The sequence below is a fragment of the Pseudorasbora parva genome, chromosome 18 (assembly GCF_024679245.1).
Source record: "Pseudorasbora parva isolate DD20220531a chromosome 18, ASM2467924v1, whole genome shotgun sequence".
NCBI lineage: Eukaryota > Metazoa > Chordata > Actinopteri > Cypriniformes > Gobionidae > Pseudorasbora > Pseudorasbora parva.
Window position 1 is genome coordinate 11,089,832 of NC_090189.1, and position 18,365 is coordinate 11,108,196.

The 18,365-nt window shown below is 37.0% G+C and overlaps 1 protein-coding gene across 9 annotated transcripts in view; it reads left to right on the top strand.

The window, feature by feature from the left end:
* The window catches only part of mapk10 (mitogen-activated protein kinase 10), a 91,653-nt gene that overhangs the window by 17,076 nt on the left and 56,212 nt on the right, over nt 1-18,365 (top strand). For 7 of the 9 annotated variants that reach the window (XM_067424635.1, XM_067424633.1, XM_067424638.1 and 4 more), the window contains exon 3: nt 17,082-17,153. In XM_067424635.1, the coding sequence (XP_067280736.1) occupies nt 17,082-17,153 (72 nt within the window). Of the gene's footprint in view, nt 1-17,081; nt 17,183-18,365 lie in introns of all 9 variants that reach the window. The other 2 variants (XM_067424640.1, XM_067424641.1) reach the window with 2 other exon arrangements.

Here is an 18,365-nt window from a genome sequence, read left to right on the forward strand (position 1 = left end):
GCAATACTTTTCAGCCTGAGTTTGAGTTTCATTTTTCATGGACTTTTAGGTATTTTCTCATTTTCCTGGGTTTAGTGCCTGTTTCCTTTGTTCCCATTTTCCCGCCACTTGTTTGTTTCTATGGTTACAGATTATGTTCACCTGCACCTCCTCCTTATCTCCTAAAAATTTAAGCCCCAAGTTTGTTTCTGTTCATTAGATTCTGTTCATTTTTATCTGGTATTGTCTTTGTGTTACACAAGCTGTTCGTTGTTGCTCCTGTGGGTTGCTATCTGGGTTGTTGTGTTTATTTTGATTAAAATCCTGCTGCAAATATCTTCATCTTCTCTTCTTTGCCTGAATGTGACACTGCCTGCCCTTTGGAACAACCTTCTTTTTAGGAGCGCAGTTGCCAAATGCTCATGTTGCCAAATGCTTTCTATGTAGGCAGATGACTAACAGTTTTTTTTTTCTTTCATGTACACTACTGTTCTGATTTTGGCGTCAGAAAGACAAACAACAACAACAAAAAAAAAACAAAAAAAATGAACAGTTTTGTTCAGCAAGGACACATAAGATTTATCATCAGTGACAGTAAAGACATTTAGAGGGCCCTATCATACACCCAACGCAATGCGACGCCAGGTACGACATAAGTGTTTTTTTCAGCCTAAAGCAGTTCTCAATTTCACAGCGCCACAGATGTCTAAATAGCAAATGCACTCTGACCCATCTGTTCACCCATGGGTGTGCTGGTCTGAAAACCAGATGTGTTCAGGAGCATTGTTGGCATGTTGCTTTTTGAGGCGACTTAAAACAACAGTATTTTTGGTGTAATTTAAAGGGCACTTTAGCAATGTGTGCCTATAGGAGTGTGCACAACGCATATACACTGCTTAATACACACACAGGGAGCAGTATTTTTAATTAAATATTAAAAATAAAAGGAGAAGCTTTCAGTCTTTCCACTCACAAATTCTGACATTTAAATAGCGAATCCGCCATGGTGCAAGCGCAACTGGCTTTCAAAGGGAATGGGAGATGAAATGGAGATGGTTTATTGACATTATGCCCAAAACACACCCATGACTCATAAAGAGAAAAGGTACAACCAATTTGGACCATGCGCCTGGCGCGTACATTGCTTTTTGTCCGTTGTTAAACAGCGAAACTTTTATCGGACACGCGCTAAATGCACCTGCGCCGTCCGCTTCAGACCACGCCCTCATATCATTAAAATAGGGCCCAGAATATTTCAAACTATTTATATTTCTAATAATAAATACTGTTCTTTTGAAATGTTTTGTTCTTTTTTATCTAATTAATCAAAGAATCATATAATGTACCACTGTAGTAAGCAGCACAACTGTTAATAATAAGAAATATTTATTGCGTACCAAATCAACATAAAATGATTTCTGAAGGATCATGTGACTCTAAAGACTGGAGTAATGGCTGATGTACGCTGCACAATGCAGTAAGAGAGGAAGAAATATGCAATAGAAGGAATATTCAGTTGAGTAACGAACAGACTGTGAGTGAGGGGAGATGTGAATTATTCATATCATTAATCCATCCAGGACCCTGCAGAGTTAACCGTGAACTAGAGTGGGATTAGTCTGATGTCACACACACACACACACACACACACACACACACACACACACACACACACACACACACACACACACACACACACACACACACACACACACACACACACACACACACACACACACACACACACACACACACACACACACACACACACACACAAGTACTGACAAAAAAGAGGCCCAAACTGAGAGAACAAGGCAATTTAAGACCAATGAGACAAAATGGAAAGAGAGAGAGAGTCCCATTCTGGCATCTCACAACACTTTGCGCTGATTTACTGCTCTAGTCAATTATGTGCCTGGACTCCAGCAATGCATTTGTGCAGCCAACTGCAAAATATTCAAGTGCTCTGTAATTAGTGAGTGATGTCTGCCATTGATTTAACAGTATAAACAAAGCACATCACAACTCTACCCAGCGAGAGCTCTGACTATAATGAGGGATTTGGAGAGTAATTTTTTTTTTGTCTTCTGTGATCTTCTGAAAGGATCATGTTAGATGTAATAGAAGTTCATAATTTAAGTTCATTAAAGGGCTACTGACAAGCCAGACCCCCATCAAGATGTTTGGTCTGGAAACTCACCATTGACAGGGCTCAATCTGAGGGGCGGGATAAACGGTTATCTTTCAAACTCCCTCTGCACGCGATAGGATAGCGCTACAACCAACCAGAGCAACGAAGGTGAAACAGAGCTAGTTGATAGATTAAACATTCGCCGTATCTGTTCGGCAAAACTCCAAACACATCTTCCCTTCTTAAGAATGACTTCAGTGCCGTTCTTTGTTCTTTTCTCAGAGAAAAGCTTAACTCCAAGTCTTCCAGAATCGTGGTCAAAGCTGATTCGAAAGACCGTCGTTCGCCAGTTTCAGTGTTTACTAGAAGCACGCAAACGCAACTCGGCCGTCATTATGTTAAGCCCCGCCCACCGACTGTATACACGATGTGATTGGCCCGACCAGAGTTGAGTTTTTACAGCTCAGAAGTGTATTGAGAGTTGCTAGACGAAACTTGCGGCAGATTAGATTTGTTGCCACTAGGGTGGGTCTAGATTTCTAGGGTAGTACTTAAGTGCTGGGAAGATGAATCTGTATTTAAACTGGTTCATTAATGTAGTGGAAATGTGAAATTATTTTTGATTTGGTGCTTTCTAGACTGAGATAAGACAGAAAATGTATTTTTGTTTCATGAGGATGAAAGACAACAATTCCCAGAATGCATCACCGCTATTGAATCACTGTGACTGGATTACTTTCCCCACCGTGTTCTTTTTCACAAAATCAGTTCAGTTAGAGCAGCCTTTCTCAAAGTGGGTGCCGCGGCACACTGGGGTGCCTCCTGACTGTGTCAGGGGTGCCGCCAAAAAATTACATAGGCTAAGAAAAAGAAAAAAAATCTGAAATTTCATATATAAAATATATTAGAATTTACATAAATACATTCTTCTTCTTATTAACCCTTTCGCACGTACGATCACACATTCACACATGATTAGAACGGTCAGTGCATCACGTTCATTCAAATGTAAATTCAAATGTGCTTTCGCGATGGCTTGCACTGAGCCAGAGACAGGCGCGCTCAGAGCTGTCATATTTTACAACTTTTCAGTGTTTTCAGCCACATAATGTTTCTTTTAGGTTTCATACATATACGTACTAAACAATACATTTAGAGTTTGTAAAATACACAATGATGAAAAATGAAGAGGCAATAATAATCCTTTCCATTATAATTAGTTTTATTCATATCAGATACACATTGTGTAAGTAACTTTAAAGTTTACTCTATTCTTCTCCCAGTTCACCTGCCATTTACTTTTATGTATTTTGGGAGAAGTGGATGAATTCACGTCTTGTAAATCCAACAGATCCGATTTTCTGAACTGCGCCAGCGGTGGCGATGGCGGTGCCCATCGTGTATACAGGTCAACTAACGCGATCATTATAAAGGTGTTTAAACGACTAAACACTTCCACTTGTATATATTTGACAATCGGAATATCAGATAATTCAGGCCATATCTAACAAATTTGTGAATATTTTGAATAAAAAAGGAAAAATGACATAAAAGCAGATCATCATTCATTCAGCTCTGTTGTTGCTGCGGTGTGTCACGTGACAAGCAATGACGCGTCACCATGGAAACCATAAAGTGACACATTAATAACGGTTGCTTTGAAAAACTCACGTTGGGGGGTCAGCCAGAATGTTTTATTTTTGTCATGTCTGCCCCTTTTTATTTTATTTTAACTGCATCCTGCACTTCAGTTTAGTTCTCCTGGTCAGGATTTGTTGTTGGGTTCTTGTATTGTGCGGTTCACCTCTTACGGTTTTATGGCATTTGTGTCTCTGATTAATTATTTTGTGAATTACTTTGTAAACCTAATTACTTAGGTGCTATAAAGTTGCTATAAAGTTATTATTATTGTTATTTAAAGTTCGTATTATGCTCTGTTCATTACTGTCCTGTTTAAATAAACAGGACATTTGCATTTAAATTTGGCTTATGCAGTGTTTTTAAATTATATTTTAAACTGGGGTGCCTTGAAATTTTATGAACTTTTGAAAGGTGCCCTGACTGAAAAAAGTTTGAGAAAGGCTGAGTTAGAGAACAGACACTACAATTGAAAACTGAACGTGTCTGTTCAATATAATGTGATTTAGCCGCTGAGGGAGTGTCAAAGCACAAACGCTGCAGGAGTCAGATTACACTCACTGTGATGAATGAGCTGAATGAGCTCTCGTGATGAGAGCTGAGGTAATCGCGACTGCGCTCGCGGCATATACATTCACAGCGCATGTTGAGTCTGGCGCGTTTTCAGTTCATGCCTTTGGAAGCCTAACTTTTAATAGGAAATAATTTGAGAATAGACATAAATAAGAGATACAGTAAAAATATAGAGGTATACAACTTTAATGGGAATATTACAGCTCAAATATTCTTGGATGAATTTGATGTGAAATATAGTTCATACTGAGAACATGGTTTTGGTATCTTGGCAAATGCGAGCACACACAGTTCGAGACATTGTTGAGATGTCTTATGAAACTGAGAGTTGTTGTATTTCCTCAGAAGAAATGTATGAGAAATAAGAGACTAATCCAAAATTATCCATTTGCTCTCCAATTGTATTGCTGTCAAGGAGCAATAATTGGAAAAATACCTTTTTTTTCTATCATATTGCCAGCCAGCAATGTCTGTTTTTAACTTTGTCAGCGTGTTTGGTGGGAAAATTAATTTTGGAATGTATGCTCTTGTGTGTGTGTGTGTGTGTGTGTGTGTGTGTGTGTGTGTGTGTGTGTGTGTGTGTGTGTGTGGTGTGTAAAAAATAAAGTTTGACTGCAGAACTGCTGAATAATCCAGAAGAAGGTTGAAAATACGTCCCATTAAGTCAGAAAAGCTGAGGTGTTAAATTAAACTGTCAGCACTTAACAGTCGGCAGGTTTGATTCGCTCCCCGCTCGACTCTTACCTCTGAACTAGTGCAAATAAGAGTTAAATAGAAACTTTTTCAAATTACATTTTAAGGCATTATTTCTATAAGTTATCCTTCATAGACAACGTGATAGGGACATGTACCTTACTTAAGCTACTGGTTAATAAATGTCGCTGGTCTTACTGTGCATGATTTATTAGGGCATGAGATAAAAAAAAAGGTTTTCATAATGTTTAATATAAAAATGTAATATGTTTCTCTGAATTGTATTTTCATTTCCACTGATGTAACTGAGCAGGGAAAATAATATTTGCCACTAATATCATATTTTATGAAGTCCTGTCCTACGTTATTTGCCACTAATGTTCTGTTTCACCTAAATTTGTCATATTACAGAAGTTTATTGCTCCCTTGTGGTCCACAGCTCTGCTCTGCTGAACTAGATTAAGTTTTTTCTCCATCTGTCTATGATTTCAGTCAGTTTTGTCTGAAATGCTCATCAGATACCAAAGCATTGCTCTCTTTTGGTGTCTTGGTCTTATCTAGGGAGAAATAATAGATAAGACCTTCATTGAACTGCTGCTTATGGAGAACATCGACTTTTCTTAATTCCAGAGATAAGGATATATTTGTTTTTTGACATGCAAGAAACCGAGGCTTTTGAGGGATAGAGGTACATATGAGACCCTGGACCACAAAACCAGTCGGGTCATTTAAAAAAAAAGAGAGATTTATACATTAAACTAAATAAATACGTTTTCCATTGATGTATGATTTGTTAGGATAGGACAATATTTGGCTGAAATACAACAATTTGAAAATTGTAATCTGAGAATCGCCTTTAAATTTGTCCAAATTAAATCCTTAATGATGCACATTACTAATAATAATGAATGTTTTGATATATTTACAGTAGGACATTGGAACATTTACTTAATATCCTAATTATTTTTGACATATAAATCGATCATTTTGACCCATACAATGTATTGTTGGCTATTGGCACAAATAGACTTGTGCGACTTATGACTGGCTTTGTGGTCCAGGGTCATATATAGTGTTCAACAACATACTGATTGTTTAAATGATGATGAAAAAACTTTCAGTAGACCATAACTCCATAGTTATGAAAGTTGTGAGTTGTGAAAATTACATGATCTAGGACAGCCTCGTTTTTTTGTGTGTGTGTTAAATTCAACATGGTGTCTAACCAATGTCTATATTTACATTAATTCAGTTTTGTTTCACTTAATGAAAATTACAGTTGTAATAGTTTAAGTTAACAATAACAACATTGAACTTTTGCTATGTAGTTGCTAGGGTGTTCTGGGTGGTTGCTAGGTATACTTTCCAGACCACCCTCAAGTTTTAATGGGTATTGGACAATGTCACTCCTTCAATGTATGTCAATGGGATTTGCAGTCTTCCGTTTACCGTTTTCAACTAAAAACTTTAAACCAACTAGTGGCTTGGAATACTTAATGCAGCGTTTTCATGGATCAGTGTGAACAAGGATCGTTTCGACGTTGTTTTCTGTACACGAAAAACTTTTTAGTGCACCGTTGTTGTGTCCAGCAGGTGAAAATCATTCACGGAGAAGAGCCATGTAACAGCATGCTAAATATGATTATTAAAGTTGCATACATAAACATATGGTAATGTATTAGATTTCTAGCAGACAGGAGTTTGTTGTGTTTGTGTGACAATATGGCCGCCCCATATCATTATATGCATGCTCTGAAACATAAACAGCACAGGCACCAGCAAGGACATCTGTCTTCTTTTTTAAGCTGATGTTGTTCTACGGTATCTGCCGCCCACACACAAGATACCTGCCAGTTGTGTCAGGGAAGACGGCCCCCAGCCCCGCCGACAGAGCCCAGATTGGCTCCCGGTGAGCAGAAATGTTTTATGACCTGCTTCTTCCCCTGAGTAAATCAGCCTCACTGCCATTGACAGCCTCTCACGTGCAGAGCAGAAACCATCCTGCTGTTCCGTTGTTTTCAGGACAGTGTTACAGTGCATATTGTCAAGGGGTAAAATTTGATTTTGAGGCACTGTAAGTCTGCAATTTGATTGTGTGTATTTTTCATACACCCGTAGGGAGTTTATGCATCACTCTGGTTTTGGTTGTCATGGTAATTTTGTAAGATAATAAGTCTGGAGATTTCCTTTTGGTTTTAAGGTGGGCAAAACAAATGCGAAAGGGCCCTCTTGACCCCTGTGCGTCTGAGATCATGTCCCGTTGTGTTTTGTTTTTAAGATGGATGTATTATTATATATTATGGAGGCAGGTCAGATAGCCAGTAAATCAGGTTTTTACTTAACCTGCCAACATTTTATAAAAGTGTTTTTTTTTGGTTTAGAATTTTCAATAATAACTAGAAATGATACGATTGTATGATGTGTTGTAATAGTTAACTAAAAGCTAATAAAGGTTAATTTGACATATTAATACATTATATATATATATATATATATATATATATATATATATATATATATATATATATATATATATATATATATTGAGCCCACTTTATATTAGGTGGCCTTAAGTACTATGTACTTACATCAAAAAATAATTACAATGTACTTACTGTGTTCATATTATATTGCAAAACACCTTTGCTGATATTGAGGTGGGATACGGGTAAGTTTAAGGGTAGAGTTAGGTAAGGGAAGTGCCAACTGTATAATTACAAATGTAACAGAAATTAATTTCAGACATAATTACATGCAGGTATTTTTAAACATGTAAGTACAATGTAAAAACATGTACACAATAAGTGCATTGAATCAAATGATTAATTACAATGTCACTACATAGTAGTTAAGGCCACCTAATATAAAGTGGGTCCCATATTTTTTAAAAGTAATGTATTCCTTTTATATATGATCTATATTGAATGAGGTTAAGGCGTGAAAGGTGGGCTTTGCACAGGAACGCATTACTCAGAATGTAAAATCTAGTTTCATATACAAATGGATCTTGGATTATTTATTTAAACAAAAGTATGGCTACATTTTATCTTCAATTCTAATTTTAGAGGTTTTTCGTTTTGATTTACCTTTAAAATGAAGTGAAAATGTAATCCTGGCTAAATTAAAAATATTAAAAGAGAAATCTCTGTAATTAAAGGTCATCCATAATTATCCTTGCCATTCTCCCGGCCAAAAAATCTCTTCTCCATCTGCTCCCTTGTTTTATCCCATACCCCTCCCTATAAGAGCAATATTTCCTCTTTTCCTCTGATATCTCATAATAGCAGGAGAATTTAGGTTCTCCCAGACAACATATTCCTGCCAAACCTCTGATGATTGACAGATAGAGTGATTGAATAATAATACAATTCGAGACATAAGCCAGGCATGATGTATCTGACATTAAAGGGGAGAGGTTGAGTATCTGTTTTTATCCCCCTCGTTATTATCATATCCAGCTTCAATTTCATGCATTATTTTATGTCCTGTCTTTTTCACCCCTCTTTGCATATTTATGAAGGTTATGCGCATATCTTATCAGAATATAATGCTACTCGTTACCGGAGAACACTAATGATTTGACGGCGACTGTAACAAATCAAGCACAGTTGAGGTGTATGATTGTAATTATAGCATATCTGGTTTTCAGGGTCTCCAAATGCTGTCATGCTGTTCAAGGCTTGGTTACCAGGGTGTCCTTATTTTTATTTTTTTTACTATTTATAGTCAGAAATATAGTAGCCTATACTATATACTTATTATTAATATTATAGCTTTTATTTGTATATTTTCCATTTGGAAGTACACTGCATTTGTACTGTTAACAACATATAATTTGTTCAGATGATGAAACATCTTTCCAGATAGACGAAAATTCTGTGATCTAGGACCTTTAGTCAGTGCTTTCCATTTTCTCACTTTCATCTGTTAAATCCAATACGGCAAATAACCTGACTAAAGTATATTTTAATTTAAGTTTGAGGCTTTTTGTAATATGTCTTCACTGAGTCTTTAAATCTGAAAGCAGAATCATTTTTTCTTGTACTGGAACGCTGATAGAATTTGTTCGCTAGTCACAGCACAGCTTTAGGCCTGAAATAAGTAGCCTATGTGGATGAAGATTTTCTAATTAGTTACTAGCTAGGTTTCTAGCTAGTTACACAAGTTGTATTTTGTTAGCATAGCATAGCTGAACCTTGTTTTATGGCCCGTTTTGTCTTTTAGCTCAACGACTGCCGTAGCAGTGCAACAGTCTGAAGAGAATCTTGTTGAGTTGGTTTACCTGAACATACGTTTACCTGAAAAAACAATGCATACATTTTGACATTTGAAGTTAACTCTATCGCCCTCTTGAGGTTTGTTATTGTCACACGAGCCCATACAAAATGTATTACGTTTCTGAATTAATAATGAAAATACAATAAGCGAGTAAGACATTAAATCCCTTGCTGATAAACAAAACAAGCAACAACAACACCCCTCCCCCCAGCTAAAACCAGCCTATAGGAGACTAGCTTGATCATCTTAAACCAGCTACATCCAGCTTAAACCATCTAAGACCAGCCAGACTGGTTTCCAGCAGGGTTGTCCTCTTAGTTACTAATTGTACACGTAGCACTGCATAGCATTGTTTAGCCTCTGCAAAGCTAATGGATGTAGCACGGCATAACTTTGGACAAGCTAGCGTTAGCGCTCTGCGCCACATTAACAACTCCACTTTAGCATAGATCCTCTGACAGATCATCAGTGTTAATTGACCTGAAAGCCCTAGACACAAAAGACTAATTAATCAATGTTCTCCATTCAGGAAACTGAGTTGAAGAAGAGACAAAGAGAACGAAACAGGGATGAGTTTCAGTGATGTACACTTTCCATCTGTCGGGTCTCAGGGGTGATGATTCATTGTAGCTCTGAAATCACCTGTCTGTTCATCTCAGTATGGCTGCCGTGTACTAAAGGTTTCACACGCTGTCCAAACACTTTACAAAATTAGTCTCTGGTGCGCACCTGTGTGAACAACAGATTTTGGCATAATAGCAGCACACACAGCAATCGCGTATATACAGCGGTATGGCGTATGTACAATCCAGTGTTAGAAATGTCAACTGGAAGAGAATCTGCTGTATCATGTTTTAGTGTATTCATAATATAGTAGTTTTGAGGCATGTTTTTTTTTTTAACTCTAGTGCTACATAATGTGAAGCTGACTTTTTTTTGTTATAAACTTACCTTTTAGTTTGTCCATCAACTAAAAAAAAAACAATTAATTACAAAAAAATCAAAATGAGATTGAGGTTTATTTTTTTATTAAAATACATGGTAAATATACCATTCAAAAATGTGGGTTTGGTAATATTTGTTTTAGAAGTCTCTTATTATCAGTTCAGTATCATATATTTAAAAACATAACTTATTCCTATGATCAAAGATGAATTTTCAGCATCATTCCGTGTCACATTATCCATCAGTTTTTATTATTCAATTCAGTAACACTTTAGTTTAGAGTACAATTTTCACTATAAACTAGCATATTAGAATATTGGCTGTTTATTAGTACTTATCCACCCAGTTTGGGAAATGCTCCGACCCTGTCGTTTAGCCATTATACAATCTAGCCCTTTTTAAACTCGCTCAACTTACGCTTGCTCATTTTTCCCGCTTCTTACACATAAACTTTGAGGATAAAATGTTCACTTGCTGCCTAATATATCCCAACCACTAACAGATACCGTGATTAAGAGATAATCAGTATTATTCACTTCACCGGTCATAATTTTATGCCTGATCTTTGTATATATGATATATATATACACACACACGTTTGTTTTTGTGATAAATGGGGACATTCCATAGGCGTAATGGTTTTTATACCGTACAAACCGTATTTTCTATCCCCCTACACTGCCCCTGCCCCTAAACCTACCCATCACAGGAAACATTCTGCATTTTTACTTTCTAAAAAAACTCATCCTGTATGATTTATAAGCATTTTGCCCCACAATGTAGGTGATCTCAGGTTTTACTATCCTTATGCAGACTTTTGGTCCCCACAATGTAATATAAACAAGGGCACACACACACACACACACACACACACACACACACACACACACACACACACACACACACACACACACACACACACACACACACACACACACACACACACACACACACACACACACACACACACACACACACACACACACACACACACACACACACACACACACACACCTTGTTGACTTTATTAAATATACCTTTTGCGCCCTAACCAAATCAATATAGGTCTGTCAATAAGGCTCACCCAGTATTATTAAACTCATCCGTTCTATTCTGCATTATCCCGAGGTTGGATGTTTGATCCACAATAGGAAGACTTTTTGTGCATCCGTCTATCTCTGTTTCTAATCTTCAAGCATCAGTTTTATAACCATTTGTGCCCCTTTTGGACCCATGGGAAGGCAGAGTTCCTGCTCCTTTCTTGTGTCCTATGTCTGTTAATGTCATATTTGCACTCAGTAATTCATCACTTTCTTATCAAGGTTCTTCATCGGTTCTCAGTCTCATTCATCACGCCTGACCTTGCCATATCCTCCTCTTTATAGATAATATTTCTGTGCAGCTCAACCGTGCTGTCAAATATTTATTGAAGAGCGGGTCTAGAGTGTGTATACGTTTATCCCAGCTTATCTAAGCAATCGATAATGTCTAATTTAAGAGGATCATGTGCAATGTTGCTATGGAGACTTTAAAACCAGTAGCTATTGATTTGATGCCACACTAAATACCACACCAAACATTTAATAAGATAGGAGTTTTGAGAATTATAAGATTTGGGTGGATTTGCATTTCTATTTAGGTCCATTGTCTCCTATAAAACACCGTCCATTCATTGGTGGCATTTGCTAAGTCTAGCATCACTGTTATTATTGAAAAAAAGAGGTCTGGATATGAAAGGGACAGAATATGCAAGAGCACTTTTGACATGGGCTAATTAACACCTTTGCAGTACCCTAACAACAACCCAGAACCCCCTAGCAACCATATTAGAATGTGCTAAAACCCCCTCTAGCATCATTGCTAATCGTTGCATGATTAGCATGCACTAGCACCATTCACATTTTCTTCTGGAAAATGTAATTAGCTAGCTAGTTTTTGTTCATATTTGGTTTGATAAAAATCACAAACACGTCCTCGTTGTTCTGTTTTTGTTCCTTTCCCGAGAGTGTTGATGTGGTGTGATTTTATTTTAGCATTCATAGCTGGTGCTGCTGTAAACACAACCTTTCAGCCGAGGGTGTTGAGAAGCATAGATTGGCCTTTTTCTCTCTCTGGCCTTATATCTTTTTATTTTTTCCTATATATTGATATGTAGTATTCACTTTTTAGAAAACAGTCACTTTCTGATGGATAAAATAAGCCCTGTCCTATATTTTTCTGACTGAATATCCTGTTTCACTCAGAAATATGTCAGTTTACAGAAGTAAAATGTGACTTTGATCCTGCTGAAGTAAATATTGGGAGTACCATGATTAAAGAGGACCTTTTATGCCTGTTTACAAAGTCTTGATTTAGTTTTTGGGGTCTATTGAAAAGGTTTTCATGCTTGAATGTTTAAAAATAATAAAAACATTTTTCAGGTATTTTACAGTCCAGGCTGTCAGTAACACGATGTCTGAGTCCCCTTTTCGCTGCAGTATCCACCATTTGGGGAGACAGCCATTTGTAGTGGTGTCCGAAAGTGGATATTATCGAGTCGAGTGCACTCATTCAATCCCACAATGCACTGGTGTATGCTCAGTAGCTAGAGAATACCCATAATGCACTGTGAGAGTTTCCATTTCCAAACCGCTGGTCAGACGTGGCTACAGTGTAATATCAAACAGGTATAAATTCCTTTTTAATTGATTTTTAAATTGTTTAATTAAGGTTTATACATAGTTTCCCATTAGTCCATCATGTTTCGACGTTACTCCTCAGACTTTTCCATTAAAGATTCAAGATTAATCCTTTCATCTTACTACTGGAGCTGCCAGTTTGCTAAGTATCAAATAATTATTAAACCAACACTTAAACAGCAAGCACATAACTGCAAGTTTCAAGGGTTCAGAAATGGTCTTCGGTGGTGGCTGACAGACATGGTCATCCACACATACACACACACACACACACATACACACACACACACACACACACAGTAAAAAGTACCCATACCCTACGTGATCTGTGTTAAATATGAGAAAGAGCTAAGACTGTGCTTATTTTGAAGACAGAGAGCGGGTAAGCGGCTCTCTGATCGTTCTTTGTCACTCAGTTAACATGTGCCCTATCACAAGCTCAGCAGTCATCTATTCTACATCACTCAAAATCACAATAACTGATCAAATAAGGCTTTGCTGGGACACAAATTTGTTTTGGCAGCTGCCAAAAAAATTTAAATGTAGGAAAAACCCTGAACACACTACTAACGCATCTCAACCAGGCCTAATCCCTTTTATTTTGCATATGTTTTAGGCAGGAATGATTTAAAGGTTTACTGTGTAAAGGTACCATTTAGCACCATCTAGAGGTGAGGTTAGAAAATGCAACCGCTCATTGTTCACCCCTCCCTTTTGAAGCACATAGTGAAGCTACTGTGGTCGACACAAGACAAAGATGTCGTCATCTGAGACAGCAGAGATAAAGCTCTGTAGAGAAGTTTGTCCGTTTAGGGCTACTGTAGAAACATGACATCACAAAATGGTGACCTCACTGTAAGGGAAGAAATGACTCATTCTTAGGTAATAAAAACATAATGGTTCTTTTTGTTAGGTATTTATACACCGCTGAAAAAACATAGTTATATAAATATTATATTGCATTTCTGTCAACAGATCCACTATTCATTGTTTTTCTGAAAAGGCACTGATAGGGGGAGGATTTAAGAGGATTTAAGAGAAAATTTGCTTAGTAAATTCTCAATATCTCAAGAGTTTGTATCTCACTGTGAGTGTTACAAATGCCTTCAGAAATCCATAGGATGTTCTTCCCGATTGCTGTGCGTCTCATTTTGAAATAGTTGATTTTTTAAAAGTATTGGTTTGCCGACATGGTAACAGACTGTTGTAATGTTCAAATCAATTGCTTTCAGTATAAAGGAACTGATACTAAACTAATGAGGACACATAGCATGATAATTGTGAGATTCATCATTTGTGACTGCTACAGCAGTATATAAATGTTTTACTCTACTAAGGAATTTAAATACTTTAAAAATGCAAGTATTTATTTTTATTTAAAGAGGCAAGTTATAGGCATTTTTAAATGAGTTTTCTGTGAGAGACGGTTTCAGCTGCAGCAGTAAAATAACCACTCATTTGATGCTGGATGTGTTTATGAGAAGCTTTCTGTATTGATCAGAAGTTTAGACATCTGCACTGTTATTAGACCAACTCCAGACAGCAATTAATGAAGGAAAATAGTAATTAAGGAGCAGCACCCGCAAATTACTGGACCAGGAGCTATTTAAGATCTATCTTTCTCTCTCTCTAAGATGTCTCCCTCTCTCTTCTCTATGGGTCATACTTTCCATACTTTTGACTCATTTTAATCAATGATATTAAGGTATTAAAGATATTAAGCTGCAGCAGCAGTGCAGGTTCAGCAGCCACTGAGGAAAGGAAATGAAAGCAGTGCTGTTAATGTCAGTCATTTGACAAACACACATGGGCTGTAGGCAGTCCTCATGCCATTTACACACACAGCTGTAAGCTGCCACTCAAAAACAGCAAGAACATCACATCAAGTGCTGGGCTTCACTGACACATCCTAACCAGCATCTATTAATATGTGTCGAAGGCACAGCAATTTTTGGTATTTTTACATAGCCCATTATTTTTTAGCTTTTTACAAGTTAATTTATAGTTTCTCGACAGAACTCAATATATATATATATATATATATATATATATATATATATATATATATATATATATATATATATATATATATATATATATAAAAATCAGATGGTCACATGGCAGTTGCTTCAGTACATTTGGGGTGTGATCCTGAATGTCCAATGATCCTGAACTCCAAACTGAATGTCAGAATAGGAAAGAAAGGTGATTTAAGCAATTTTGAGCGTGGCATGGTTGTTGGTTGCAGACGGGCAAAAAGTATTTCTGAAAGTACTTTCACAAAAAGTATTTAGTGCTGAGTATTTCACAATCTGGTCAATTACTGGGATTTTCACGCACAACAATTTCTAGGGTTTACAAAGAATGGTGTGAAAAGACATCCAGTATGTGGCAGTCCTGTGGGTGAAAATAACTTGTTGATGCTAGAGGTCAGAGGAGAATGGGCCGACTAATTCAAGCTGATAGAAGAGCAACTTTGACTGAAATAACCACTCGTTACAACCCAGGTATGCAGTAAAGCATTTGTGAAGCCACAACATGCACACACCTTGAGGCGGATGGGCTACAACAGCAAAAGATCCCCAAAGGGTACCACTCATCTCCACTACAAATAGGAAAAAGAGGCTACAATTTGCACAAGCTCAATTCAAGAGCAAAATTGGACAGTTGAAGAGTGGAAAAATGTTGCCTGGTCTGATGAGTCTCGATTTCTGTTGAGACATTCAGATGGTAGAGTAAGAATTTGGCATAAACAGAATGAGAACATGGATCCATCATGCTTTGTTACCACAGGTGGTGGTGGTGTAATGCTGTGGGGGATGTTTTCTTGGCACACTTTAGGCCCCTTAGTGCCATTTGGACATGGCAGTTTAATGACAGTTTAATTGCCACGGCCTACCTGAGCATTGTTTCTGACCATGTCCATCCCTTTATGACCACCATGTACCCATTCTCTGATGGCTGCTTCCAGCAGGATAATGCACCATGTCACAAATATCGAATCATTTTAAATTGGTTTCATGAACATGACAATGAGTTTACTGTACTAAAATGGCCCCCACAGTTTTGATCTCAACCCAATATAGTATCGTTGGGATGTGGTGGAGCGGGAGCATCGTGCCCTGGATGTGCATCCCATAAATCTCCATCAACTGCAAGATGCTATCCTATCAATATGGGCCAACATTTCTAAAGAATGCTTTCAGCACCTTATTGAATCAATGCCACGTAGAATTAAGGCAGTTCTGAAGGTGAAAGGGGGTCAAACACAGTATTAGTATATATATATATATATATATATATATATATATATATATATATATATATATATATATATATATATATATATATATATATATAGTGTATATTTATTTAGTTGCTTAAAATGATGTTGATTGCCGATGTTATAATCTGCAATACACATTTTGTTCATCATTGGTAATATAGAAATTTGTATAAACATATTCATTTATATCAGTATTTTTTTTTTTTAAATAAATTAATAATAGCCAGGAAAAAAAAAAAAAAAATACAGTATCTCGTGACGTTAAAATTACCCACATATTGTGCATCTATATGGATTGATCCCTTCGTTACTGCTTGCTGAGATGAAGTCTGGAAAACACTAATGAATATTTAACGCTTATCCACAGGGCTTTGGTATCTTTAAAAGGTAGGGTGCACAGCGCTTACCAAAAGCTCCTCCTCGTCCCTTGGGAAAAAAACAAACAAACCAGGAACCAGAGCAGAGCAGGCGGAAGAAATAATCAAACCAAATTAGCATACTGTCTTTGACTCCTGGATGACACTGACTATTCTTGGAAAGCCTGTTCTCCTCAGACATACGCAGAGCTAATGCATAGATCCTCAGTGTGCCGAGAGCCGTTAGATTCACAGGCCAGGGGCTTTGAGACAGAATAAAGATGGTAGAAGTGAGAAAAAGAAAAAAAAGTGTTGTTTATCATCTCAGCTCTTTCTCTCTTTTAGCACAAATTATTATCTGCAACAACAAAAAAAGCATCTTGAGAAATGAGGACATCTGGAGATGAAATTATCATTACAGAACAAAGCCACCTCAATGTCAGTTTAGAGAGGGAAAATTCCTACCATTTATCTGTTCATTCAGTTTTTGATATTTTCCTTTTTGTTGTATCTCTGTGTTTCAGGTATTTATGAACAGACGTTTCTTATATAACTGCAGTGCTCCAGTCCTGGATGTGAAGATTGCCTTTTGTCAGGTGTGTGTTCCATACAGGTAAATTAAAAGGTAGAGTTTTCATTCACTTCCATTCACTTCCGTCATTCTTATGGATGTGTCATTGTCTAAAACAAATACTGGTGGCGGTATGTCTGGGCCCTTAAGGAAGATATACAGCTTACACAGAATCAATTCAAGATCATTCCAAGCCATTCAGAGTCATGTTTCCTAAAATGCATTAAGAGAATCGTAATACACTTTAAATATGCATGGAAGTGTTTTCTAAAATCAATGCAGTCATACAGATACATCATTCAGATTAAAAGCACTTAAAGGGAAAAAGAAATTCCGAATCATTTACTCACCCTTGTGTGTCACTGCAAACCCACATGACTTTCTTTTTCCGGGAAAGTGACTTTTTCTCTATCTCAATATTGTTTCACTCTGAAATATATGATAGTTTAGCCAAAAATGAAAATTATGTCATCATTTGTTCAAGCGCATGTTGTTTCAAACCTCAAAATAAAGAAAGAAATGTCTTTCTTTTTAAAAAATTCTGTTTTTTCTTCTCTTTTTTTTTTGCACTCCATTAGCAAAAACTGGTTTGGAATGAAACGAGGGCAAGTAAATGTGACAGAATTTTCATGTTCCAGATGTATATCTTCCTTAAAATTAGGGCTCTAGATTGACTGACTTCTGAGTCAAGAGTCCAGTTGCATGATGGTCTACAAGCCCGATTCAAAAAAAGTTGGGACCCTGTACAAATTGTGAATAAAAAAGGAATGCAATAATTTACAAATATATATGACATATATTACATAACAATATTGGTTCATTTTGGATTTCATGAGAGCTACTCATTCCAAAAAAGTTGAGACAGGTAGCAATAAGAGGCTGGAAAAATTAAATGTACATATAAGGAACAGCTGGAGGACCAATTTGCAAATTGGCAACATGATTGGGTATAAAAAGAGCCTCTCAGACTGGCAGTGTCTCTGTTATTATCATCTGCCATGCATAACATCATCCAAAGATTCAGAGAATCTGGAACAATCTCTGTGCGTAAGGGTCAAGGCCGGAAAACCATGCTGTATGCCTGTGATCTTCAGGGCCTTTAATGACCATGCATCACATACAGGAATGCTACTGTAATGGAAATCACAACATGGGCTCAGGAATACTTCCAGAAAACTTCCGGTGAACACAATCCACCATGCCATTCGTCGTTGCCGGCTAAAACTCTATAGGTCAA